The sequence below is a fragment of the Martes martes genome, assembly GCF_963455335.1.
Source record: "Martes martes genome assembly, chromosome: X".
Taxonomy (NCBI): Eukaryota; Metazoa; Chordata; class Mammalia; order Carnivora; family Mustelidae; genus Martes; species Martes martes.
Window position 1 is genome coordinate 35,094,792 of NC_137897.1, and position 26,986 is coordinate 35,121,777.

The window sequence follows — 26,986 nt, forward strand, 5'->3', positions numbered from 1 at the left end:
GTTTTGCTATTGAATAAAGTAAGAATTCATGAGTGCTGATGTAAATAAGTAAATGAACAGAGAGAAGGAGAAACTTTCATGTAAGTGTAAAACCAATTAATAAATGTAAAAGAAATTCTGGCACCAGAAATCATCATTTGGCAGTTATCATCATGATAACGGATGCAAGTGAGAACCATCAAAAGGTAGTTACTAGTGGGTAAAAGTCTGAAGAGTGACAGGATATTTGTATAATCTCAGAGTAAATCCCCAAAGGATATTTATTAAAGACAAAAGGTAAAATAGTAATTTTCCAGAGAAGCAACCTGGCAGACACTCCTATCAAAGTTACTACTGCTAATAGTGGGGCTAATTAAGAGCACGTGCTTCCTTCACTGACAAGCACTCAGCAACACTCTGTGGTATTCGTGTCAAAGGACATAACTGCATCGAATCGTGAGGAAACATCAGACCAACCCAAACTGAAGGGCATTCTAGAGAGTACTGGGCCCATGCCCATATTCTTCAAATACTGTTTCAGATGAAAGGGATCAAAAGAGACAGAAAAGACTGAACAGCTAAAATGCGATATATAGTCTTGTTTTTATTTTTGCTATAAAGGATATTATTAGGACACTTGATGAAATTGGGACAAGGTCTGTAGATTACATAAATTCCCTGATTTTGATCATTTTACTGTGGCTATTTAGAGAATTCCTTATTTTTAGGAACTATATAGATGGACAAAGAGAACAGAGTGAAAAACTGAGAAAGATAAAACCAACGTAGAAAAATGTTAACATGGGGAATCTGAGTGAAAGGCAATGGGAATTCTTTGTATTACTATCAGAACTTTTCTCTAAGTCTAAAATATGTAAAAAAAAAAAAAAGAAAAGAAAACAACAACCCCACCTTATTTTTAAAAAGATTTTTATTTATTTATTTAAGAGAGAGAGAAAGCATGAGTGGGGGGAAGATAGAGGGAGAGGGAAAGACTCTCAAGCGGACTCCATGTTAAGTGTGGAGTCCAATGTGGGACTCCATCTCACAAACCTGAGATCATGACCTGAGGTGAAATCAAGAGTTGGACGTTTTAACCGACAGAGCCACCCAGGCACCCCAAAACCCACACTAAAGTCATTTAAAAGAATTCTCCTTGTGGTTATGCTTTCAGTTTGTTACCCAGTGAGGCCAATTTGTTTGAATTAGATTTTGACTTCTGGTGTTTGGATTATGTAAAACATGTACATTTGACATTTGATGATTGGATTATGTAAAACATGTACATGGGCGCCTGGGTGGCTCAGTCGGTCAAGTGTCTGCCTTCGGCTCAGGTCATGATCTCGGGGTCCTGGGATTGAGCCTCACGTCAGGCTCCCTGCTCAGCAGAGAGTCTGCTTGTCCCTCTCCCTCTGCCCCTACCCGCCCTACTCATGCTCTGTCTCAAATAAATAAATAAAATCTTTAAAAAAATAAAACATGTACATAATTCCAAAGTCTACACTGTAAACAAATTTCATTCAGAGAGATCTAGCTTTTGTACCTTCTCCTTCCCCTTAATCTCTCCTTCCTCTTTTGTAAGTATTTGTATTATTTTTTGGTTTATCCTTCCATTGTTTGTTATCTTTTATGAAAATAAGAAAGTACATATAGATATTCAAAAGTTTCATGTAACAGTATGATTGGCGGGTCCATAGCAGCATCTAGAGATTTTCAGGGAGGTTTGTTTTTGTTTTGTCTTTGAGAGAGAGAGAGACACTTGTGTGCCGATGGGAAAGACCCCATGGAGAGGAAAACAGGACCCAGGAGAAAGAAGGGATGGGATATAGTGTGCAGGTGGGGAGAGGGGTTGGCCCCAGCGACAGTGAGGAAGGCAGGGTCCGGGAGCACCTGTAGATGCAAGCAGATGGGGATGTAGGAGTATGAGGAAGTTCTCTTCTGAGTACTTCTGTTTTCTATTTACGTTGAAATAAAAGTGATCTTCAGGCGGGAGTGGGGAAGGAGAGGGGGTTGTTGGCAACTTGAGCAGTGTGAAGGTGTGGAAAAATATTTTCAAAGAATGGGACAATGGATTGACTAAGGCAGTGGTTCTCAAACTTCAGCCTCAGAATCACATGGATTTTCTGGCTTCCACCCCCCCAGTTTCTGATCCTAAGGTCTGGGATAAGGTCAAGAACATGCATTTCCAACAAGTTCTTGAGTGATGCTGATCATGGGAGCTATGCTTTGAGAACCAACAGACTAAGGAAATATAGCAGGACTGCTGGCAGCACTGAGGCTCACTTGAGGTTTGTGGTCATGAATGCTAAGTGAGAACAATCAACACAATTGGGTGTTACCTAGTAGTCCTCATTTCAGCCAGCAGGGTTCTGGTCTGGAGTTAGGTGATGAGCTGAATTTAACCAGGATTGGGATTTAGATGGAGAGAGGATCAGTAATGGGTGGTGCCAAACGTATCCATTTATTTATGCTTTTCTACTTCCATCTTTATATAAATGATGAGCTAAGATACCAACAAAAGAGGAAGAGGATACATGAGAATGAACAAAGAATGAGCAAAGAATGAGAGACAGAATGTAGAAAGCTCAGAATGAATAGGAAAAAGCTCATGTAAGGGAAGAACCAGAGAAAGATTACAGATCTTCCTCAACTTACAATGGGGTTATGCCCTGATAAATCCATCATAAGTTGAAAATACTGTAAGTTGAAAATGCAGTTAATACATTAAGCCTCCTGAATGTCACAGCTTATCCCAGCCTACCTTAAACATGCTCAGAATACTTACATTAGCCTCAAGGTGGGCAAATTCATCTGACACAAAGCATATTTTATAATAAAGTGCTAAGTATATCAGGTAATTTATTGGCTACTATATCCAGAGTGAAAAAGAGAATGATTGCACAGCTACAGAATGGTTAAACATATATCGGTTGCTGACGCTCACGATGCTGTGGCTGACTGGGAGCTGTGGCTCTCTGCCATGGCCCAGCCAATATGAAGGAGGATTGGGCCACCTATCGCTTGCCTGGGAAGAGACCAAAATTTGAAGTGCGGTTTCTACTGAATGCATATTGCTTCTGCACAATTGCAAAGTAAAAAAATCGTAAGTTGAACCACTGTAAGTTGGGGACTGTATGTATACTCAAATCTGGTCACAGTAGGGACACCAGAGCACTGAAGATTAAAACAGAATTAGTATTTTGCAAATGGAGGCTAAGGTGTAGAAAAATAGCTGGCATAATATAAAAAACATTTATATTAGATTTAGTGAAACAGAATGCTAATAAATACCTATTTAGTTATAAAAAAACCAACTCTGCCACAAGCACCAAAATATATTTGCACAGCCTTGTTTATCACAGCATTATTCCCAACAGCCTACAGGTGGAAGCAACCCAAATGTCCATTGACAGATGAATGGAGAAAGAACATGTGATACATATACATACAGTGAAACATTATGTGGCCTTAAAAAGAAGGAAGTCATGTCACATGCTGTAACATGGGGTGAACCTTGAGGACATTATGCTCAACAACAAAAAAAGCCAGCGGGAGAAGTACAGTATATGATTCCACTCAAATGAATTATCTACAATAGCCCAAATCATATCAAGTAGAAAGGGAATTGCCAAGGGTAGGGAAACGGAATTAGTGTTCAGTGAGTGTAGAGTTTCACTTTTGCATGATGAAAAAGTTCCAAAGATCTGCTGCACAAGAATATAAATATACTTAATAGTACTGAACTGTTTAAAAATCGTTAAGAAAGCAAGTTTAATACTATCGGGTTTTTTTCTCTTTCTTTCTTTCTTTCTTTTTTTAAACACCGCGCACACACAAAATTCCTGCCAGACCAACACAGTAACCCTCTTCCTTCTCAGGAGTTCTAAGGGGGAAGTAAGAGCTATGAAGTATTTTCATTCTAGCAATTTTAAAATATTTTGTCCCATGTGTCATATTCATAACAAACCAAAAGCTCTGGAGAATATGAGTTCAGAGGAGTGAATGCACCCAGAAATAATGAGAATGTTAGATAAAGCCTAATGAGGTAAATACTGTTTAGGGTAAACAAAGCTGCAGGGTAACAATTATGGGGAAGATAAAAACTAATCTTTCACTTCAGATGACAAGGAAAAAAAGGAAATGCCATGAAACTGCAGGGCCAGCAGTTACATAGATGGACAGTCATTAAATACTGGACTAAAAATAAAAACTGTAGAATCCCTTCATTATTTTCTTTAAAACAGAGATTTCAGTTTACTTGGGAGAGTTTATCGTAGTGATAAAAAGGGGAGAATACCATCATAAATCTCATCTAGTCCTAAGGCTGTAACATTGTTTTAGAAAATAAATCCAAGGTCTTAAAGGGATCCATGAAAATCTACTAAAATAATGTACAGCCCAAATAAAACTTTAAAAAACCCTCAGGAGGGGCGCCTGGGTGGCTCAGTGGGTTAAGCCTCTGCCTTCAGCTCAGGTCATGATCTCAGGGTCCTGGGATCGAGTCCCGCATCGGGCTCTGCTCAGCAGGGAGCCTGCCTACCCCCCCCCCCGCCTGTCTCTCTGCCTACTTGTGATCTCTCTGTCTCTGTCAAATAAATAAATAAAATCTTTTTTAAAAAACCCTCAGGAATAAAATAATTCCAATATCTAATATCTAATAATCTGTTACTGATGTTAGTACAATTCAATACAGGAATGCCATTTTATGTGAAAAACTTAATTTCTAAAATGAATCCTGAAAGAAACATATTCAGTGCTTACTATGCCTCATTTCTTAGCAAAAACAGAGAATGCATAACTATGCTTACAATTTATAAAACTTCTTTGTTGGGGGGGGGGGGATAAGGGAAAACCTCCCACAATCATGAAGGTGAAAGGTATTCATATGAAAGATAGAAATGATTTTCTAAAGGTTAAGTGTTGACTGAGCTTACACATAAAATGGTTGCATGCTGGTGGGCTTCTGAACATTTTCACAAGGAATCAGAGGGATGGCATATTGAAGAAAGAAAGAAAAGGGGAAAAAAAACCCTTGTTACCACATGCAAATATAAAAAAAAAGGCAACCTCAACCAATTGTACCACGACCGGATGGAGGAGCCCAGCTGACATACACAGACAAGTCTCTGTGTTTAGGGAAGCTTGGGGTTCTGCTCCTTCTACTGCAAGAGAGCCTGACCTGTGAGTACTCCTTGATTTCAACTCTATAAATCACCCATTATTTCAGTTAAAATTTGATTGTCTGAATACTAAAAGTGAAACCTGCTTTTTGGTGACTAGCAGCGCTTTGCTTTTTAGAGACCTGAGTCAACTGCTTGAATGAGACCTCTCTGCCTTGATTTGACTTAAAATGAGGCTGTCCTCTTAGTTACTGGAAGTACTGTAGGTCACTGTGGGTAGCTCGTATTATCAATACTGTCACGTTGCTTATGCTGTCTTTTGTATATTGCCATAAAGACTTGCAGGGCCACTTGAACCCATTAAGAGTTATTTTCATATGCAACGAATTTTATCTCCAATGTATTATAAATGATCACTTACTAACTTTATTGTTTTGCTGTTTCCCTATCTGCACCAGTTGTGCTTTATTGTATTGTTACTATTTTATGGTAATTGCCAGATGAATTAAATTTTAAGTTGGGTGTTTCTGAAGTAAATGAGGTGAATATTAGAAAAAAGAAAAAGCAAAATACTTGGTAGTTACTTCAACTGAAATGTTTCCAAATGCTTTTTTAGACACAGTTAAGTTTATAACAAAACGTAATGAACTAGTAATAGTATTATTTCCACAGTAACGTGCTTCCAATTTTGATTCTGTATGCAGCAATTAATGTGACCTTTGAAGCATGGCCTGAATGACTCAGTGGCCAGCAAGTCAAACTACAGTGAAAGGTTGCTGCCATTGCCATTACTGCCGAATAGGTATGTATTTTCACATAGCAATGTGATGTTTTCACAAACATACCCAGAATGCATTCAAAACCTTGGACTCTTTGGAGGCCACAGTAGAATGTGTTGGGCGCTGGTCTCCAGTACAGAAGCTGAGGCTTCTACATGTCTACAGACATGAGCCAGTTGGCAACTACTGGCCAGGGGGTGGTGGTGCTGGGTACAACGCAACACTAACACAGGGGGACAAGCATGAGGATTTGTCAAGTAACAACCTTAAAAAAAAAAAAAATTACCATCTACTCTCAGAAAACCATTGTGACCATGTCAATATAGCACACAAGTCACAAGTTAACACCCACTGGGAAATTTGTCCACTGTGCAAATACAGTGGTTTGTTTCTTGTTCTCATTGGCCATTCTTAAATGAGTAGTTTTTAAAACATCAATAAATGGCCTTAAGAACAGTGAGTGAGTGACACATTGTAAAGGAGGTGAAAATCACCCATTAAGTGTAAAACAGAATGTAATCTGTTAATTTGTTAATAAATGACTGGACACTAGCCATCTAATACATGGCTCTAAATGATGGCCACTGTTACTATTTAAACAAATGCATTGCTTTTGCTTTATTTTCTTTAAGCTTACAAATAGAGCAAAACCAGAAAGGTCTATTGGCAACCCTGTCCAACTATTACTAATTTATTTTATTGGCAGATTGAAGCTGGAGCAAATGGTTTCAGGATATGTGCTTTGTAGAAATATCTTGATGATGGCTTTCTAGAAATATCTTGATGATGGCTTCCAGGCCTAGAAGTAAGTTTGAAAAGATATGCTCTGGGAGATCTGCTGAACATTCTGATGAATGATTTGTGATATTGTAAATGCTGGACTTCTTTACTTACTAAAATGGACAGAGCAAATGAGAAGAGTAAGACCTTTTTCCAAAGAAGTAAAGCTAGAAGGTATAATCTCTTCTTTTTTTTTTTTTTAAAGATTTTATTTATTTATTTGACAGAGACAGAGATCACAAGTAGGCAGAGAGGCAGGCAGAGAGAGAGGAGGAAGCAGGCTCCCTGCTGAGCAGAGAGCCCGATGCGGGGCTTGATCCCAGGACCCTGGAATCATGACCTGAGCCGAAGGCAGAGGCTTTAACCCACTGAGCCACCCAGGCGCCGGTATAATCTCTTCTTAAAATTGCTGCTGTGAGGGGCACCTTGCTGGCTCAGTTGGTAAAGCATGTGACTCTTGATCTCGAGGTTGTGAGTTTGAGCCCCCACATCGAACGTAGATTACTTAAAAATAAAATCTTTTAAAAAATCACTAATGTGGATAATGTTAAAGGAACCATGTCTAGATACTGCTGACAGGACTCAGCATTAAAAAAGAAAATGCTGATCCTATGTGATTAGGAGGAGTGAGGTTTAGCGAAAAGGATCATGGACCCTACAAGCTAGGCAGATCTGAGTTCCAGCTCTGGTAATGCCATTTAAGAGCTGCGCGGTCAGGGGTAAAGTTGGCAACCTCTTGATCTCTCATTACTTCTTTTGGAATACCTACCTCACAAGGTTACAATGAGGATTATGCAAATGAAGTAATATCAATGTGCTTAACACACTGTCCAGTACATGGCAACTGCTAAATAAATATTAGTTAGTGGTCCAGCCATCTAGCTCAAGGGTTCAATTCTGGCTGCAGATTAGAATCCTCTGAGGAGCTTTTAAAGGAAACCACTGCCTGGAGCCCACTGCAGACCAATTAAATCAGGAGATCTGGGGTTGGAGCCAGGCATGGATACCCTTAAAAAGCCCTCAAAAGGATTCTAATAAGCAGCTGGGACTGAGAGGCACTGAGAGTCTCTTCTACAAAGCACCCAATCAGTGGTTGTCTCGAGATGTCTGGGGCTAAGACCCCTATTGCCTCCCAAGATAGCCTGTTTCATTCTAAAACAGCATTTCCTTAATAGGAGGCCACATCTGTCTCTGCAGTTTCCAGTCACTAGTCCTTGTTCTGCTTTCTGAAAACACAGATCACAAGGTGAAATTCTTTTCTCCGTGGCTCTGTAAAGCGTTTCGATCTCCAGAATTGGGTGCTTGTTTCCTTCAGCTTGCTCGTGTGACATGATTTGGGCTTTTCTCAAACCCTTTTGTTCTGTGCCCGTTTCCACGTGTACTGTTGGGATGAAACACTGCATTCCAGGTGAGGCCCTGAGGTCCTCCCAGCTTGGGACTGGCAGTAACACCCCTCAGATTAATAGTAACGGTCTTCATCTAAGGCACTCTGTGTCTACGAATTCAGCCAAAGAAGGGGGTTGGTTCTTGCTGCAGCCACAGAACGCTACCAACACAGCAACCACAGTCAATTGCAATTTCGTTTCTTACTGCAGCTCAAGCCCCTCCTGTACTTGAACAGCTGATTTTGAGATCCTCATGTACAACTTCACCTACTTTTCTACTAAATTCCCTCTTTTATTCAATAATATTTATTGGGCTGAGAGGCAAATGAAAAGGACTTGGTTCTGAACCCTAATGGGGTTTAAAATACAGCACGGGAGGTGGAGAAACAAACCCAAACCAAACCAAAAGAACTACTTACAGAGGAGTTCTCACAGTCGTTTTGGCTGTCTGAGCTCTCAAAATCCTATCACTTGCCATCAAGTTCCTCTTCACTGGGGGGCAATGAGAGCTTTCTACCTGAGCTTCTGCAAGCTCCCCATGTAACCACACAATGCAAATCCCTCCTTCAGGCACCCTTTTCCTCTTCCTGGTAATCTAGATCGCATTTATCAGCTTCATTTTTTGGCAGCCCGCCATTCTTCCTAGATGGCCCTTTCCTTTTAGAATCTCAGATCACCAGAAACATTCCTATAAGTTTCTATAAACATCGCCGACATCGGTCTTCCTGCAGTTGAGACACAGGACAGACCTGAACTCTGCAGACGGGCCCTCACCAGGGATTACATAACTTCCTCTTTACCAGTGGGTTCCTCTTCCCTGGAATCGATTTTCCCTCTTTGACAATATTTTAAACTGGAATTTTACCCTCCATGGCCTAGTTTCTTCTCAATCAAATTATAGACAGACTTTTAAGAAAAGATAAGTTCTTCCAAATATTTTTTCTCTGTGTATCATGCCACATCAAGAAGTTACTGTAATTCAAATCCACTTTACATGATAGCAGTCAGCATTTGAATGCACATGCCTACAAAAACGTTTACTCACAGCAGGAACGTGGTCTTGGTCACCTTGGTTTTCCATGTAGTATTTAGCCAGGTGTGAAATATTTACTAAAGTGAGATTAGTCCAAAGGTGTTTTTTTTTTAAAAGCTAATTTTCATGGAGCACTTTTATGTGCTAGGGTTAAGTTCTTCGTACACATTGTGCATTTCTACAGATAAGAAAATGAAGGCTTAGAAAAGATTAATTGGTTTGATCAAGGTCACAGAGTTAGGTCTGATTTTGGTAACCTTGTTCTGAACATCTTTATGTTACATCTGCTAAGATGCCGCTGTAGAGAAATGGGGCAGTCGCTCTAAGAAAGGAAGGGGATGAGACCTCCTGGAACCTTCTCTTCATGTCTTCTTGCTCCTTAGGATGGCCTCCCAGGCTGAGTTCTTCATAGCAATCGATGCCCAGGAAAAGGCCAAGAACAGGTAGCATTGTTAACATTCTCTGTTGCCATGAACAAGTAGAATCCATACTCTATCTCTTACAAGGTTCTAGCAACAGTTACCTAACAGAGGGCACAGTAAGCTGCAGTGACTTATTTCAAAATCCTGGAATGCACATCCTGTTTTCCATCTCACTATCATTCTAGATTTCTAGGCAAGGAGACAGCCTGGCCCAACTGGTGGCTGTTGCCAACTGACTTGGTTTTGTTTGGCTATTTTGCTCTCCTGTTGCAGTGTTACAACAAGTCTGCCTAAGGAGGCAGGTGCTCTGCTCTCTTGGTCTGCCTGCCCCACAGGCAAATGGTTTTAATATGCCCAACTCAGTCTTAGGTTGCAAAGGAAGAGATTGAGAACTCTTTCCTATTTATATCTTGGAATGGAAGACTGCCTCAGTTTATCTGTCTTATGCTATGTGGTAACCCTTGTCAAAATGAACGAATGCCACATCCAAGGGAAGGCATCAAGGCAAGAAGCTGGGCAGGGGTCAGCAGTGGGCCCAGCTCACTCATGGCTGTAACTACCTTAGGGATGTCCCTTATCTCTGCGCAATGTGAGCTGTCACTTCTCTTCATCTCCGTCTCTATTCCTATAAAAAACTCCCTGTGGAAAGTGAAATAAACCTTGAATGTATACAGCAGCCATAGGAAAAGTTAGAGCAGGACATTCCCTAAGACTCTCCTACATTTACTGCTTGTTTTGTGATACCGTAATGCTGCTACATACGTAGCGTACATAGTCAAAGTTTCTCACGTCTAAAAATCAATCATGGATTATTTGGGCTTTGAGTTAAAGTGAATGCTATTAAAATGACAAATGACTCGATGCTGCATTCTGTTGCAGGAAAAATCTGAAGACATAAAAGCTACACACAAGGAACATGTCATTGAGCACCTCTGCTTTTTGATCCCTACACCGGACAATGAGAGGTCTCATGGTAACAACGATGAGTGCTTCAACCGGCAGCTGTCCTTCCTACTCCCAGAAAGACAGCTTTATGGCCAGTCATAGCATCCAAGGGCTGAACCACTCAGGAGACCCAAGCAGTCCTAATCAACCTGGTATTACTGCTACTCCAAATGGTACCTGTCCCATGGATGAGAAACTACTCTCGAGCCTGTTAACAATATCCTACTCTGTTATTTTCATCGTGGGACTGGTTGGAAACATAATTGCCCTCTATGTATTTCTGGGTATCCACCGCAAAAGAAATTCCATACAGATTTACCTACTGAATGTAGCTATTGCAGATCTCTTACTGATCTTCTGCCTGCCTTTCCGAATAATGTATCACATTAACAGGAACCAGTGGACACTCGGTGTGATCCTTTGCAAGGTTGTGGGAACACTATTTTATATGAACATGTACATTAGCATTATTTTGCTTGGATTTATCAGTTTGGATCGCTACATAAAAATTAATCGGTCTATACAACAACGAAGGGCGGTAACAACCAAACAAAGTATTTACGTTTGCTGTACAGTATGGACAGTTGCTCTTGCTGGATTTTTAGCTATGATTACCTTAACCCTTAAAGGAAATCATAATTCCACAGTGTGTTTCCATTACAGAGAGAGGCATAATGCCAAAGGAGAAGCAATTTTTAATTACGTTCTTGTGGTAATGTTCTGGCTAATTTTCTTACTAATAATCCTTTCATATATTAAGATCGGCAAGAATCTACTGGGCATTTCCAAAAGGAGGTCAAAATTTCCCAATTCTGGTAAATATGCCAAAACAGCCCGGAATTCCTTTATCGTACTTATCATTTTTACTGTATGTTTTGTTCCCTATCATGCCTTCCGATTTGTCTATATATCTTCACAGCTAAATAGCCCGTCTTGCTATTGGAAGGAAATCATTCACAAAACCAATGAGATCATGTTGGTTTTCTCATCTTTCAATAGCTGCTTAGATCCAGTCATGTATTTCCTGATGTCCAGTAACATCCGCAAAATAATGTGCCAACTTCTTTCTAGACGATTTCAAGGGGAAGCGAGCAGAAGTGAGAGCACTTCAGAATTTAAGCCAGGATACTCTCTGCATGATACATCTGTCGCAGCTAAAATTCAGTCTACTGCTTAAAGCACTTGAGGGAAACACATTAAAAAGGATGAGAAAATACAACCTCTTAATTACAGAACTAAAAATTATGAAACAAAGCTCTAGCGTTTGCAAAGCTCAGACCTGTTCAAAGCTCTTTGCTTATTTGTGATATTTCATTTGCTTAGTTGTAAACTATTTCAAGGGAAAGAAAAGCTTATACTCATCACTAGATTTTAAATCTGTATGTAACATCTTTTCAAAATAGACTGTTAAGCTAACACTCTTAACACAGATTATAAAGTTAAGTGAAATTTATGGTTTTAACAACAGAATAATTAAAATGTCACGGTTTCTCAAGTCACTAACGTAGTTACTCAAACTCAAGCACTTAATACTAATTTCAAGTGCATTTAAAATAAGTTAAATGATTGACAGACTGACAAGAATGCCAGAAAATGTATGTTCTTTGTCATTGAAAAAGCCTGTATAATTTGCTACTGTATTCATTTATGCCTAAACCTTTATAACAGTGAAATAATAAAATTCTAATAAAAAATGAAGTCACCCATTATCTATCACTGTTTAGATCAAATAGAAATAATTTAAATATGGTATAGTAAGGTCAAACAACAGAGGAGCTAAGAATTTGATAGCCTAGCAACAGGATTTGAACCTACGCCTTACTTAAAACAGATTTAGAAGTGACTCAGCCATCTTGGACCATGCTGTGATAGAGTAAAATTGAAAATAGGCACACCCTATGGTCTACCATGTCTGATACTAGGTATACATCTGACAGAACCACTTGAACACATTTGCAAGAAAACTTATACATAATGATGCTCAGTGAACTGTTGGGTCATGATATCAAACAACTAAAACGATCTGAGTTGGGTATCCATCAGCAAAGGAATGGAGAAATACACTGTTCACAAAACGGAGTATTACACAGTGCTTTGATGAAATGAACTACACCTGCACGTGTCAACATGGAGAATTATCAAAAACAATGCTGAATAGAAAAACACCCCAAAACTCAACTGCAAAAAGGTAGACACACCATATGAAATCATTTATGTAAAATACAAAAACACATGAAATACCATATTCTTTCTGGACCTACAGATATGCAATAAAGGTACAAAATGTGCATAATATACACAGCATAACACAACCAATCTCGAGTTATATGGTTACAGCTGGAGAGATTTGAAGCAAACATGGCAAAATGTTAAGTCAGTTAAACCTGTGTGATAGTACTTGGGTATTTATTATATTATTTTTGCCATATTGCTGAGTGTTTGTAATATTTTATAATAAAAAAACCTTACAGATTAGAATTAAAGGGAGCAAATTCTGAAATCTTCAAGTACGCTCAAAATTAAATGGAGAGTAAGCTCTAAGAAAAAGGGTTCTTATTTAGCAAGGGCTCCTGGGAACTTAGTGTGCTTCAAGGCACACAGGTGGCCAATAGGTATCTGTTGAATAACTGAATGAGTGAACAAATGAGCAGATGAGTGAGACAGGGAAGGGGGGTTGCTTAATAGAACTGAAAAAGTGGGTGTATTTTTTTCCCTAGTCAATGTATCTCGATATAGCTGCACAGAACATCATACAATTGGAATCAGGAGTTGTCATTAAGGCAACTATTTTTAAAAGTTTGTCCAGCATTTATTCAGTTTTTTGGTCACACACAGAACCAGAATGCCATTGAGTAAATATGTAAAAGCTGTTATGACAAAGTCCAAGGATCCCCTCATATGTTTGTCACAGAGTAGGAGAATTTCTTAGAGTTAGAATAATTCTTCAAACTTCAGGTGGGCCAGTGGCTGGGGAATCAATGGTAAAGAGTATGAAGAATTTTGTTAAGGTTGAATTTATTTTAATGAGATTTGGTTTGTATATAATTACTGTGCAGCCATGTATCAGTGAGTGCACGTGACTGACTGAATAAAGAACAGGTCAAAGCAGAATTATATTTAAAAAAACAAGAAATAGTTGAGAATAAAAATGGAAATTTGCAGAAAAATTAGCAGCTTAGAAAAAATTTACGTTATTTTGCTCTGACAATGTTAGCAAATACCACCAAACTGAAATTTAGCATTTCTGTTTGTATGGTTTTAAAATACAACAATACTGAGTGCCTGGGTGGCTCAGTTGGTTAAGCAACTGCCTTTGGCTCAGGTCATGATCCTGGAGTCCCGGGATTGAGTCCCACATTGGGCTTCCTGCTCCACGGGGAGTCTGCTTCTACCTCTGACCTTCTCCCCTCTCATGCTCTCACTCTCTCTTGCAAATGAATAAATAAAATCTTAAAATATGACAATACTAATTTTCTCTCGTGTTCTCAAAGGTAAATACTATAAACATAACAGCTTGAATGGTTAGATTACATTGCGTGTGTGTGCGCATGTAAGGGGGGAGGGGAGGGGCAGAGGGAGAGGGAAAGAATTCTCACGCAGACTCCCTGCTGAGCATGGACCCTGACACAGGCAGATCCCACAATCATGAGATCATGACCTGAGTGGAAATCAAGAGTCAGATGCTTGCGATGCCTGGGTGGCTTAGCTGACTGGGCGTCTGCCTTCAGCTCAGGTCATGATCCCGGGGACCTGGGATCAAGTCCCGTGTCAGGCTCTCTGCTCACTGGTGAGGCTGCTTCTCTTTCTGCCTGCTGCTCCCCTGGCTTCAGCTCTCCCACCCTCTCTCTCTCTGACAAATAAATACAATCTTAAAAAAAAAAGAGATGCTTAACCGACTGAGCCACCCAGGTGCCCCACACAATGGCATTCTTTAAAAAAAAATTAAAAAGCACACTGAGTTAATTCTTGGTATAATAATTGTGGTAAAATAAATTTTGATAAAAGTCAATCTGAGCTTAAGTTTATAATGGATTTTATTTACTGACAGAAGTTTCACTAATAACGACTTAGAGTAACCTGAATCCTGCAAATGTTTGTAAATTTTTTTTTAGATTATATATATATTTATTTGACAGAGAGAGATCACAAGTAGGCAGGGAAGTAGTCAGAGGGGGAGGGGGAAGGAGGCCCCCTGCTGGGCAGAGAGCCCCATGTGGGGCTCAATCCTAGGGTCCTGGGATCATGACCTGAGCCGAAGGCAGAGGCTTAACCCACTGAGCCACCCAGGTGCCCCATGTTTGTAAATTTTTAACATGATACTGACTTACGAAATTTAAAGCTATTTATTATATATAATCTTTAATTTCTTACTAAGCGTTCGTGTTTTCAAGCAGGAAACACTTGTCCCTACATCCCCCAACTGAACATTCAGTTCTAGAAGCATGCAGAAAAAGGTAATTCCTGAGTATACATATATCCTCACCTTGCAAAAGATACTCAGAACAAGTTTCTAAATAGCATCTCACATATGCAAAACTAAACAAGGGCAAAATAAAATGCCTGGCTGCCAGACTGATACCCAATGCTGAGTACTGCTGTTCGTTTTGGAAAAGTATTTGGAGCAGAGCTGGGTTTGATGATGGTTAACTTTCTAAGATCAGATCACTAGAAAAAGGAAATTTTGTTCAGGTCCAGAAGGTTTTATTTTCAACTTCTTTGATCAGGTCACTAGAAAAAGGAAATTTTGTTCACGTCCAGAAGGTTTTATTTTCAACTTCTTTTTAAAATGGATTCTTCAGTCTTGCCAGTATAAAAGTAGAACTAATAAAATTACAACTCTTTGAAGCAAAGCCTTACTGAAAGTTACCCACAAGAGAAAACAGCATGAAATAGAGTTCTCCTAACAGGCAACCTGGATTTTGCAGAAACATATTAACAGGCTATTTTTAAGGTTTTTAAAAAGATTTTATTTATTTATTTGTGTGTGTGAGAGAGAGAGAGAGAGAAAGAGAGAGAGAGGGGACACATCAGTGAGGATGAGGGGCAGAGGGATTGGGAGAAGCAGGCTCCCCACTGAGCAGGGAGCTGGATGTGGGCCCAGGACCCCGAGATCATGACCTGAGTTGAAGGCAGACATTTAGCCAACTGAGCCACCCAGACACCCTAGGTTTTTGAAATATGAATGGAGACTTACTTTACCAGATATTAAAATATATTCTTATCTTTCAATAAGGAGAACTCTGTGCACCAGGTACAAGGATAAACTTATCACTGGAACAGAATACACATCTCTAAGCAGACCCTCAATGATACAGGAGAAGATTATATAACGTAACTAACGCCTCTCAAAAGAGTAGGGGCAGGAATGATCAGAGGAAAACCTAAGATTCTGTTGCTCAAGATGTGCCAGAATCTTGCAAAGTGGTGTTAAGTGGATTTTTGAAAAGTTTCTTGAGTGACTGCAACACACTTTCCTCCTGCAGAAAGAACCACTGCAAATAAAGGGAGACATCACGAAAAGCCTAGGGGAAGGAAGGGATGGGTTAATAAATAATCAAAAAGTCAGTTTATAGCCTTACCTCATGTCACACACAAAACATTATAAAGATTATATATAGATTATTGCATGTAAATAATGGAACCATGGAAAGATTTAAAAATAAGTGACTGGGAAAGAACTTCCTATTAATCAAACAAGAGAAATAACTATAGGGAGAATGCATAGCTTATTTTTTGGTCAAAAACCACACACAAACATAAACGCAAAAGCTCAGAGTGGCAAAAACGTTCACAACAGTTGTGACATCTACAAGGAGAGCCTTTTAGGTCAGGCACCAACAGATGCCATAACTTGCCAAGAAACTTATGTTTTTTCATCAGAATAAAGTATTCGAAACCCAGAATGTAATCGGAATTGTGTCAGCTGAGACAGAAACTAAGGCATGCTCTCACGTTGGCTGAGGCCACGTCTTTTTTCACAGCGACGCGGCCCCGGTGAGCACACACATCGGTATGTGGCTGCGGCAGTACGTCGGTTCAGTCTGGTTTGCAGACAGACACCAGGGCTGGCTGGGGGATGGTAACAGACTCAGAGCTGGAAAGGAAGTGCTAGGTTTGTCCTAAACTTCTGCTATGCCTCTTATTTCTCCCCTTTCAAGTTCACATGCAAGAAAATGAGCAGCAAAGTCGGAGATATTTGTGTGTGCCTTTTACGCTGCTAGGCACTGGACACACATGATCATCACTTAAACTACACTGCAAGTGGTGTCAGGAAAACTGCCTTTATCATAGGAAGGGATGCAAGTTAGTAGGCTTTGACTCCACAGACACTGTCTCTGCTAAGACAATGCTTTTTGTTTTCATTTCCGTCTGCCCAAGCCCATGGTTAACTACTGAGATGTCTTAAAAAAAAAAAAAAAAAAAAAAAAACCAAAAACCCAAAACTGGTAATAATATGTATTTGGGACAAAAAATCCTGTTTACCACTCATTCAAATTGTGTGCAGTCAAAAAGCCAACATCTTAAAGGCTGGTTCTCTAGCTGTGGCACATTTGCCCACTCCAGGAAAGCTCTGCCGGAACCACGGATAGTAATCTAGTACAAGAGCCTACAGGCGGAATGGGGGCGGGGGCGGTGAATAAAGGCTTAGAGCACCTTGCCCTTCTTAATTTTGCTTCTAGGCAAAGAAAGGCATCAAGAACCATCCTAGGATGAGATCTGGAAGAAGTTTCTAATTATGGTTTGAGTACAGGTGTGGATGAGGCAGAGAATCTCTTTTTGCTTTAGGAAGTCATACAGTTACTGCAGGGTCCACAGTCAACTTTTACACAGTTCTATCCTGGTGGGCTCATTCCACGTATCATCTTTTTTTAGTTCTAAAACATTTTAAACATCCAAAAAAGGGGGAAGACACAACATAGCCAGCAGCAAGCACCCATCACCCAAACTGAACAGATGTTAACATTTGGCCCTATTTGCTTCACTGTTCTCTTGTACCCGGACATAACCCCCAAAGCTAGCTTCACTAAAGCTCATCCTGAGGTATCCTCTTTCATCAAGTGACTACTAAGTGACTACTTAGTCACTACTTAGTGACTACATGACTACTAAGTGTCATTCTGATGCACATTTTTCTTCTTTTACAACACAGGTATATATAACGATAGGTATTAGTTTTTGTTTTTTAAAATGGACACAAAGAATATCTTACTACTGCACCCTTTTGTAACTTTATCACTCAATTTCTGTTTGTGCTGATATATGTCGGTCTCCTCACTCACTACACTGATACACAGGGTTTCACTGTGGGAACAAAAAACAGCTCAATTCTCCATTTCACCTGACAGGGGGCCCTTAGGTGGTTTCCACTTTTTCACTATTAGAAACCATGGTCTCCTGTATGCCCTGGGTACATGCGTGAAATTTCTCCATGGTTGACTCCTAGAAGTAGAAATCCTTGCTCATAAGGGTCTGCACATTCGCAATTGATCTCTGTTGTGACAAATTGCTCTTCAAAGTGATTTTATCAATGTATATACTTCTCCCAACTAGTGAGAAACAGGACTCGGGACATGAGTCTAGTGAGACATGAGTTGTATCCCAATATTTGGTTTTGTCATTTTTACTAACTTTTGCCCATCTAGTAGGTGTGAATGGCATCTCCCTGTGGTTTTAATTTGTGTTTCCCTGATTACAACTGAAATGGAGCATTGGCTCATGTTTTGTCTCCCCCACCCCATTCAGATTTCTTCCTGGATAAATGGCCTGTTTGTATCAGGACCTCTCTCCCCACCCCATCCCCACTTAATTAGTTGTTGCTTCTTTACTCATTTCTTTCAAACTGTTGAAATAGCACGTATTCTGGATACTAATCTTTTGTTGTTTATATGGGTTGTTGTCTATCAGTGTGGGCCTTGCTTTCTCCTTTCCTTATGGTTTCTTTTGCCAGACACCACAAACAAAGTAAGATGTTTTCTCTTTCGCTTTAAAGAAACTTTCTAGGAAAAAATGTAGATAAACCCTGGCCTTTTGATATACAGCTGTCAAAGACCATGCTAAAGAATTTGCAGAGAGAATTATGATTAGCTTGGCATTTCATAAATGGAGTCCAGATGAGACATTCCCTGAGAACACAGAAATATTTTCTTAAACTACAAAATTCAAACACCTGAGAACAGACGTGCAGATGATGTGAAAGCACAGAAAGTCTCCTGGACCAGGAGAAGAGTCTTGAGCATTGGAATGGTATCCCCCTCCCATCACAGTTAGGCCATAGTAGGGATCACAGTGGGCTGGATCCAATAGGTCTTCTTGGCCCAATGACAGTAAACATTATTAAATAACAGAACTGAGAGTCAGTGTACCAGCCAGGTCAGAAGGGCAGCTCTTGCAGCAAGACTGCCCAAGTTCAATGTCTGGTTCTACCGCTTACTATATAACCTTGGACAAGCTCTCTTCCTTCTACTGAGAAATTGCTTCCTTCTACTCTTCCTTCTACTTTTTATTTGTTTTTTCTAGGAGAAAATGCCTTCTGTTTTTCCTTACTTCCTTCTATTCTTCCTTCTACTGAGAGATTGCTTAATATGAGTTAGGAGTACCTAACTCATAGTGTTGTTATGAGGACTAAACGAGCTAATAAATATACCTGGCCAGGAAGAAACATTCAATATATGTTATCCAAATACTCAAATGTCAAAATGGAATGGCCAGAAGCTGAAGGTAAACACTGGAACTAGGAAGAGAGGCAGTGGAAGCTGGTCTGGAAGCAAGCGAGGTAGGAGGGAGGCGGGGAGTAACTCACAAAGGGTAATTCAACTTCAGCTTTCATGAATAACAGCACTGCCCAGGACAAGAGCGGTAACAGACTGATCACGGGCTCATCAGAACCATGCTCTGGAAGTTGAATAAGCAGAAGAGGACAGTGAGGGCACCTTGCAGGATACCAGAAAAAGAGTTGGGAGAATGAGATTATGTAGCCTTACAGCAAAAGACTAAAGGAAAGATATTACAGCAAAAATGTGTGTGTGTAGTTCCAGAGCGCAAGCTGAAAGGATCGGTAAAGGATGGGAGTTGCAAGGGCACGTCTCACCAGATCATGAGAGAGGGTTTCTAATAATTACAGATCTTAAATGAAATAGAGAGCTGGTGACTTACTTGTTAAAAAACGAAGCGTTTCAATATAGTATGGATCCCCAGCAGGCTGGGAAGGTAGCAAAGTATTTTCGGCATTTAATAAAGCTTAGATGAGATGTTCTTTAGATTCTGTTAATAGAAATTTTGGGTCTTGCAGAACATTCACTACGACAGCGGCTTGGCAAGTAGGGGCCATCTGCAGTCCAGTTGTGCCCTCATATGCTAATACAGTAATGCCCTCAGGGCAACTCAGGTGCACATATGGGGGCCGCTGCTTGATGTATGGTTGGCGGTCCCCAAGCAGTTTCCCTCAATCTTCTTTGGTAGTGAATTTGACCTGTGTCTCTTGCTCAGCACGTAGTAGGCATTTTTATTGCTAGAGAGATTGCTTAAACTATATCTGAAATAAGCTGATGGATTTTAGGAGCTTTGTGACATACATGTTAGATGCTTAGGTCTCTGTGCTTTCTTACAGACCCCTGGTTTTGCTCGGTAATCAGAGCGGCTAAATGGGTCACCGCACTGCATTCTGAAATGACGACAAGGCACTAAACCTGGCTCAGTAGCATGGACTCAGGTGGAAATGGTAATTACTCTAATGGGTTATATTTTCAGATTTTATCCAATAGAAAACTTCTGGGCCAAGAGATTTTAATGCCTTCCGTTAATATCACTGGAAATGCTGCTACAGGCCCTTTCCTGTTACAGACATTTCCTTTCTACAGTTCCTGCCTCTTCTCGTGTTCTATTACTTATTAAGACTTTCTAGTACCCAGTTCCCCACCTCTGCTTTGTTCCTTTCCTGTACACAGCAGCACCTCTTTCTCTTCCTCAATTCAACTTATGCTGTTTTCCTACTTTCTCTTTAAAGTGCTTTTCTCACGATTTAGTGCGGTGTTCTCTTGTGTGTCCCCTGATCTGTCAGAAGCAGAAATGCTGTAAATTGTTTGTACTCACAAGAAAAACACTGTTTCCTCTATATTAAAAACAACTTTCAGCTGGTTGCAAAGGGAACTGATGAGGTTTGCATGCATGTTCATATTCAGTTCCCCTTTGTGGCCAGTTAGTCTTGAAAAACACTGGAACACACAGGTCAGCTCGTGTTGGGGACGATTGCAGAGGTCCAAATATATGTGGCAACTAGTGTGAGGAATCAGCTAAGTAAGTGAATGTGGGTCTCATGCTCTGATAGTTTCCATTTATGATCCTGCAAATAAAGAAATCTTGAGTAGTGAGTACAAACCAGCATGCTGGTGGTGGTGGGGGGCGGGAGCTACCAAAGGGGTGAGCTAGACTAATTGTCATTCCACATCCTTCTAGGCTTTAGTATTGGAGAGGTCAATGAATTTATCCAGCTTTCAGGATCACACGAGCAGAAACAGACTTTTCTTCTAGTTTTACTAAAAAGCTAGAATCCATTCTGGAAACAGATACTTAAAAAAAAAAAGATTTTATTTATTTATTTGAGAGAGAGACAGTGAGAGAGAGCATGAGAGGGGAAAAGGTCAGAGGGAGAAGCAGACACCCCTTGGAGCAGGGAGCCCGATGTGGGACTTGATCCCAGGACTCCGGGATCATGACCTGAGCAGAAGGCAGTTGCTTAACCAATTGAGCCACCCAGGTGCCCAGATTCACGATACTTTTGATGCACTTCATAATATAAGAAATAATCAAAACAAAACAACAGATCCAAGACCCAACTGGAACAGAGAGGGCAGCTCTTCACAAAGTAAACTCAACTTTTCTTTTTGAAATATTCCCCAAGAAGCCATGAACTCCGAGGTATACATACTATATTAATCCCCAAGGAAAGAGCCAATGCAAAGGCACTTCCAGGGAAAGATATAAAAAATTAGTTAAAACGTTACCACTGCAAGCACATTAAAAAATGTGGTAGATTAAAATTCTCCACAGCTCCTCCCATTCAGAGGTGGAGTCTTTTGCCCACCTCTTGAATCTGGGCAGATATATGACTTGCTCGGACCGATAAAAGGTGGTGGACATTGCAGGACATCTGAGCAAAACCTTCAGAGGCCTTGTAGCTTCCAGTTTTGCCCTCTCGGAAGCCGAGATCATCACATTATAAATAAACCCAATAGAAAGATCACATGGAAACAGACGCTCGGCCTGCATAACCATCCCAGCTGGGGCTCCAGACACAAGAGTGAGGCCATCTTGGACCACCCAGTCTCAGCTATGCTGCCAGATGACTAAGAAGCTACATAGCTGCACAGATGACCCCAGGTAAGACTGACAGAAGAACTGCCTAGCTGAGCCCAGAACAAATGGCAGAATTGAGAGTTGTCCTAAGCCACCAAGTCTGGGAGTGGCAAGAGATAAATGATGCACATAAAATATAAACGAAAAGTGTGCGTACTATTTCTAAAAAGGCAACAATGAATACATAGTGAGCGATTTCACTAACAAGAGACAATGCCTTGAATTCTTTTACTTGATGAAAGCTGTGTGTGAGAGGAAGAGAGAAAGAGACACCTATTTTCCAAACCACTGCAGGGTGGGGAGTGGCAGAGTTATTAAAGATTTTTTTTAAAGATTTATTTATTTATTTATTTGACAGATAGAGATCACAAGTAGGCAGAGAGGCAGGCAGAGAGAGAGAGGGGGAAGCAGGTTCCCTGCTGAGCAGAGAGCCCGATGCGGGGCTCGATCCCAGGACCCTGGGATCATGACCTGAGCCAAGGCAGAGGCTTTATCCCACTGAGCCACCCAGGCACCCCAGGGTTATTAAAGATTTAAACCAACCATGTGTTCTCCGAGATAACAACAAGCATATGCTCCCCACTGATGGAAAGAAGGGAATAATGAGGCAACAGGTTAGGGGGTTTCTTTTTTTTTTTTTTTGGTTAGAGGGTTTCTTAAATGAAAGGATCTTCAGAGTCTGAGGAAGGGCTAAAGGGGACACAACAGGGACTATACTGTCTTCATTAGCTGAAATAGGCTTTAAATCACATTTATTAATAGACAAGTTTTCACTACAAGCCTTTCAGTATTCTTTGACTTTTGAAACTATGTCCTTGAATCGCTCTGATTAGGAAAAAAGCTAAATAAAACTAGAAGATATGACTACAACTTTCACATACTAAAATGTCAGACTTTCTTTTTTTACTGCTCAGGTGATTGTAGTTGTGTTTTACAAAGGCAACTCTTGTGATAATCGCTGGTACAAAACAAAAATGTCCCCAAAGGGCATATCCTGTTAAAGGCAGATGATTGGTACTGGCTTTTCATCTTCAGGATGAAATCGTTAAGGAAATTGGGGTGAAATCGTGAAAGGAATCCTCGTCCACACAATTATTGTTACTCTCTCACGGTTAAAGTGTTTCTCAGCTAGTTAAATAATGACGTTTATCATTCTGTTAGAACTTAAAAACAAACAAACAAACACAACTTTTAAATGGTTTTAAGTTTCTGGTTGGAAAACAGAGCAACGTCGGCAGCTTCTGCTTCAGCCTGTCATTGCGAGAGGTTTACCCAGGGCTGGTAATACACTGCCCTCTGCTGGCCACAGCGCTGCCAAAGGAACGAGCAGCCGACTTTGCAGAGAACATCAAACTGCGGTTTTTCTCTTTTCCAATATCCTCTATCAGCTATTTCCGGAGGTACGTCACTCTATAGGACTTAGGTTTCCTGGCCTCAATACTTTACTTGTTGGTTTATTAAAGCAGCATATTTTAGGCTGGTTTTTTTTTTTAAAGATTTATTTATTTATTTATTTGACAGACAGAGATCACAAGTAGGCCGAGAGGCAGGCAGAGAGAGAGGAGGAAGCAGGCTCTCCACGGAGCAGAGAGCCTGATGCGGGGCTCGATCCCAGGACCCCGGGATAATGACCTGAGCTGAAGGCAGAGGCTTTAACCCACTGAGCCACCCGGGCGCCCCTAGGCTGGTTTTTGATGGAGGACAGGGAAGAAGAGAAAATCTGGTAATATTAGAAGCTATGCCACAGATGGCACTATTTGAGAACTATCTCAACACCAAGACTTGTTTAGAGTGACGCCTTCAAGTGACCACTTCAAATCTAATTTATCTGCGTCCATCAGCACAAGAACTGACTTAGGCGAGGATCATCCGTGACTGCTAAAATCAATGGACTGAAAGGGAAACAATACATATTCTCAAAACAGGACCCTCTGATTACTTACCAGCTACAGACGGAAAAAGGCACCTACCTCTACAATGGGGAGTTGGCAGGAGTTAATAAACTTCCAGACTGAAAACTGCAGACAGGTATATAAGTGAGATATGTTTTTGGTCACTGAGGATACTGGGTCACCTTACCCAACACCATCAACCAGACTCTGGCGGCAGCCAAGAATATGGGCTCTGAAGTCACACTGCCTGGGTCCAATTCTAAGCCCTACACTATGGCAGTTCTACTAGCATCGGCGAGTTATTTCTCTTCTGTGGGCCTAAATCTCATCTAGAAGTTAGGATGGCATTTAGCTCAGAGATGGTTTAAAAACTGATCGAATATATATAGGAAGCACTTCAGTAGCTGCCATTTATAAGCTTCCTAATAAACGTGGTTCTCAGGAAAGCTTGTTACTTCAGTACTTGGGGCTCTTAAGAGAAAATGAACCCAGACACTCAGATACAGGCAGTAAGACAGGTACCTAACAGCCCCTGGCCTTCCCTTCACATACCTGTTTTGTCCCTTGAATAAGGACAGAAAGTGACATGGAGCAGGGGACATAACCTCAAAACAACAGTATCTATATATCCAAAAGATATGATTGGTAATAAACTGGCCAGGAAACCTTGGTCTTGGGAAGAAAGGGACAGTGCGAGTTCCAGGAAACTTTTTGGTTCTCCAAATCTCATTGCAGTGTGATGTGCTCTTTCCCAGGGCAGAGGTGTAGGGATGTATCTTGTACCTGGGGCAATATGATGGCCTAAATTATTTTTAGAATTCTATCATCAAAGGTTTCATTTTCAGAAATTTTTCTACTTTTGCCTTTTCAAAGAACTTTTTTTTAAAGGTTTGAGAGAGAGAGAAAAAGAAAGAGAGCAGGGAGAGGGGCAGATGGAGAAGCAGACTCCTCACTGAGCAGAGAGCCCAATGTGGGGCTCGACCCCAGGACCCCCAGATCATGAGCCAAATTCAGATGCTTAACCAACTGAGCCACCCAGGTGCCCTTCAAAGAACCTTAAAAAAAAAAAAAGGTAGGTTCTTAAGCAGGATATGAATTAAACTTAACTGACTCAAAGATGTTGAAATTCAAAATCTGACTGTCCTCAAAAAGATTTTTGCCTCATTTAATTCAATGCTGAAGTTTCTTCCCTTCCCCAAAACTATTTCCCATCTGCTTCCCTCTGCTGCCTCAGAAGGCATTCCAGTTCTTATGGCCGCCACCGAGACTGCTACAGTGTTATTGTGGTATGCAATTCTAGAAGACCATGTCTATCCGGTGCACACAAACCTATATGAAGAGACAAAGCCAAAGGTGAAGCATAATGAAACTTTGATTACTAGGTCCCTCTACGTTTTGTCAGTGGACCTTCCTTACGGAGCTAATCAGTTTTCTGCACGATGATAAACTTTCAAACTCTGGACTATAATTTCTGCTGTTTTAAAAATAGTTCTTGAGGGAGATACTCCCACGATATGCTGAGAAATCAGCTCTTCCAAGTAGAAGTTCTTGAAACCCTGATTAAGGGTGGGACGGCCTGAAGTACAGCTGCTCGAGCAGCAGCAAAGGCCTGCGAGCGGCGCCGTGGGGACGGGGCTGTGGCTAGACACCACATCCTGAAGGGAGCAGGAGGCTCAGCGAGCCTTGAACAAACCACAGCTTTGAGTCAAAGGTCTGTGTTTCACTCCTCAAGGTAACCACTGTCTCGGGTGTGCACTGAACTGGATAAAAGGCTTCCACTAGCCCCCCCTTTTTTGGAGAACCACTTATCTTTTGAATGTGCTAACACAGACTGTGTGAGGCCTATCTGTTCTGCCTGCACACCGGCCTCCCGATGGCCCGAACCGCGGACTAGTCAGGAAGAGTACTCAAAAAGGCGAACTGGAGCTAGTTTTGACACCAGCCTAAAATAATTGTGTAGCTGGAGCAATGAGGTTCAGGTATGAGTGATGTGTCTTAGGTGTCCTTTGCATTCTGGCTCTGATGGAAAGTGATGAGGGACCCTACTCCTGACCCCTATAATCCCTGTGAGTCAGGAAAAGTCTCGTGCACCCTTGCTGTATACAGCTCACCACAGACTGTCAAAATAAATTATCACCTGCCTGCCCTCTGAACCATTCTTACTGAACGACTCCAAATGGGTTCTGGGGCCAGAGTGAAACATTGCCTTGTCACACACACAAGTATCTCAAAAGCAGGAAACTTAACACAAGGCAGGGCTTGTATTCTGGGGGAACTACTCTAACACCTTGAGAAGTAAATCATAAGGGTCTGAGCAGAACACCCAGGGCATCAGTATTTGGCAGATGATGTAGGAAAGAATTAGAAGTGTTGGACAAGAGCATTTGCACTTGGATAACAGAAGCTGAACCTTGCAGAGGGTGTGGATGGGAAAGATGAATGAGAAACCAAAGAGAACAATTTCCACCTGACAAGTTGTATTTTGGTTAATTTTGTATGCTCTGACATTTATGCTTTTCGACCAGTTGTAGTAGTTCTTAGAAAAACATAAATTAGAAAATTCCTTATATTTCAGTTAAGGAATTCAAAAATTGCATCAAAAAGAATTTATACTGCTATCGATGAGATACAACTTAGCTTAAAGTTCAAAGCTTTCAACGATTAGAAAATCGGACTTGATTTCTCCCATAGTCAATTCTGCTACCTTAGAGCGTAGGACGGGAAGCCCTATTTGAACAAAGTAAAAAGTACTCAAAACTTGACCCCAGTTTACTTACCATAAGTACTACCAGGTACAACTAACTGACCCCTGAGAAAGGCCAATAATTTCTGCTTTCAACGGCAGAGGAAGAGATTGAAAAAAAAGAAATACACATGCTTTCAAGTTCATTTACTTGTTGTGTTGCCTTGGGCATGCAATTTAACCTCTTTGAAACTCAATTTCCTCACACGTGAAATGGAACCTCTACCACCCATTGTTAGAGTTCTTACATGTAAAACACTCTGCCCAGTCCCTACCTAGCACAGAATTATAGCTTAGCATGTGTTCCCTTTCCTTCTAGCTCCTTTGACCTTCCAGAAAAATTATGATTCACTGTTTTCTCCTCTATCTAATTTGCAGAGCATCTAAAGTCTATCACATATCACATTACTAATCTGAATTCTTGGCTTGCTTGTGGAATTGCTCCTGAATTTCCGGAAACCCTATGTTAGCCTGTGGCCAATACACTTCTGTGACTTCCACACACCACTAGAAACATACTAGGAACTTCAATAAATACTCATTAAATGAACTGCAC

At 40.7% G+C, this 26,986-nt stretch overlaps 2 protein-coding genes across 3 annotated transcripts in view; one reads left to right on the plus strand and one right to left on the minus strand.

Moving 5' to 3' along the window:
- Nucleotides 1-26,986, minus strand: part of CASK (calcium/calmodulin dependent serine protein kinase) — a 342,806-nt gene that overhangs the window by 132,361 nt on the left and 183,459 nt on the right. The window lies entirely within an intron of this gene.
- GPR34 (G protein-coupled receptor 34) lies at nucleotides 10,481-12,122 on the plus strand (the record flags this gene model as incomplete). Its single annotated transcript, XM_080794895.1, has 1 exon — nucleotides 10,481-12,122. One exon carries the CDS (start codon nucleotides 10,481-10,483, stop codon nucleotides 11,618-11,620), a length of 1,140 nt encoding a protein of 379 aa, XP_080651021.1. The 3' UTR covers nucleotides 11,621-12,122.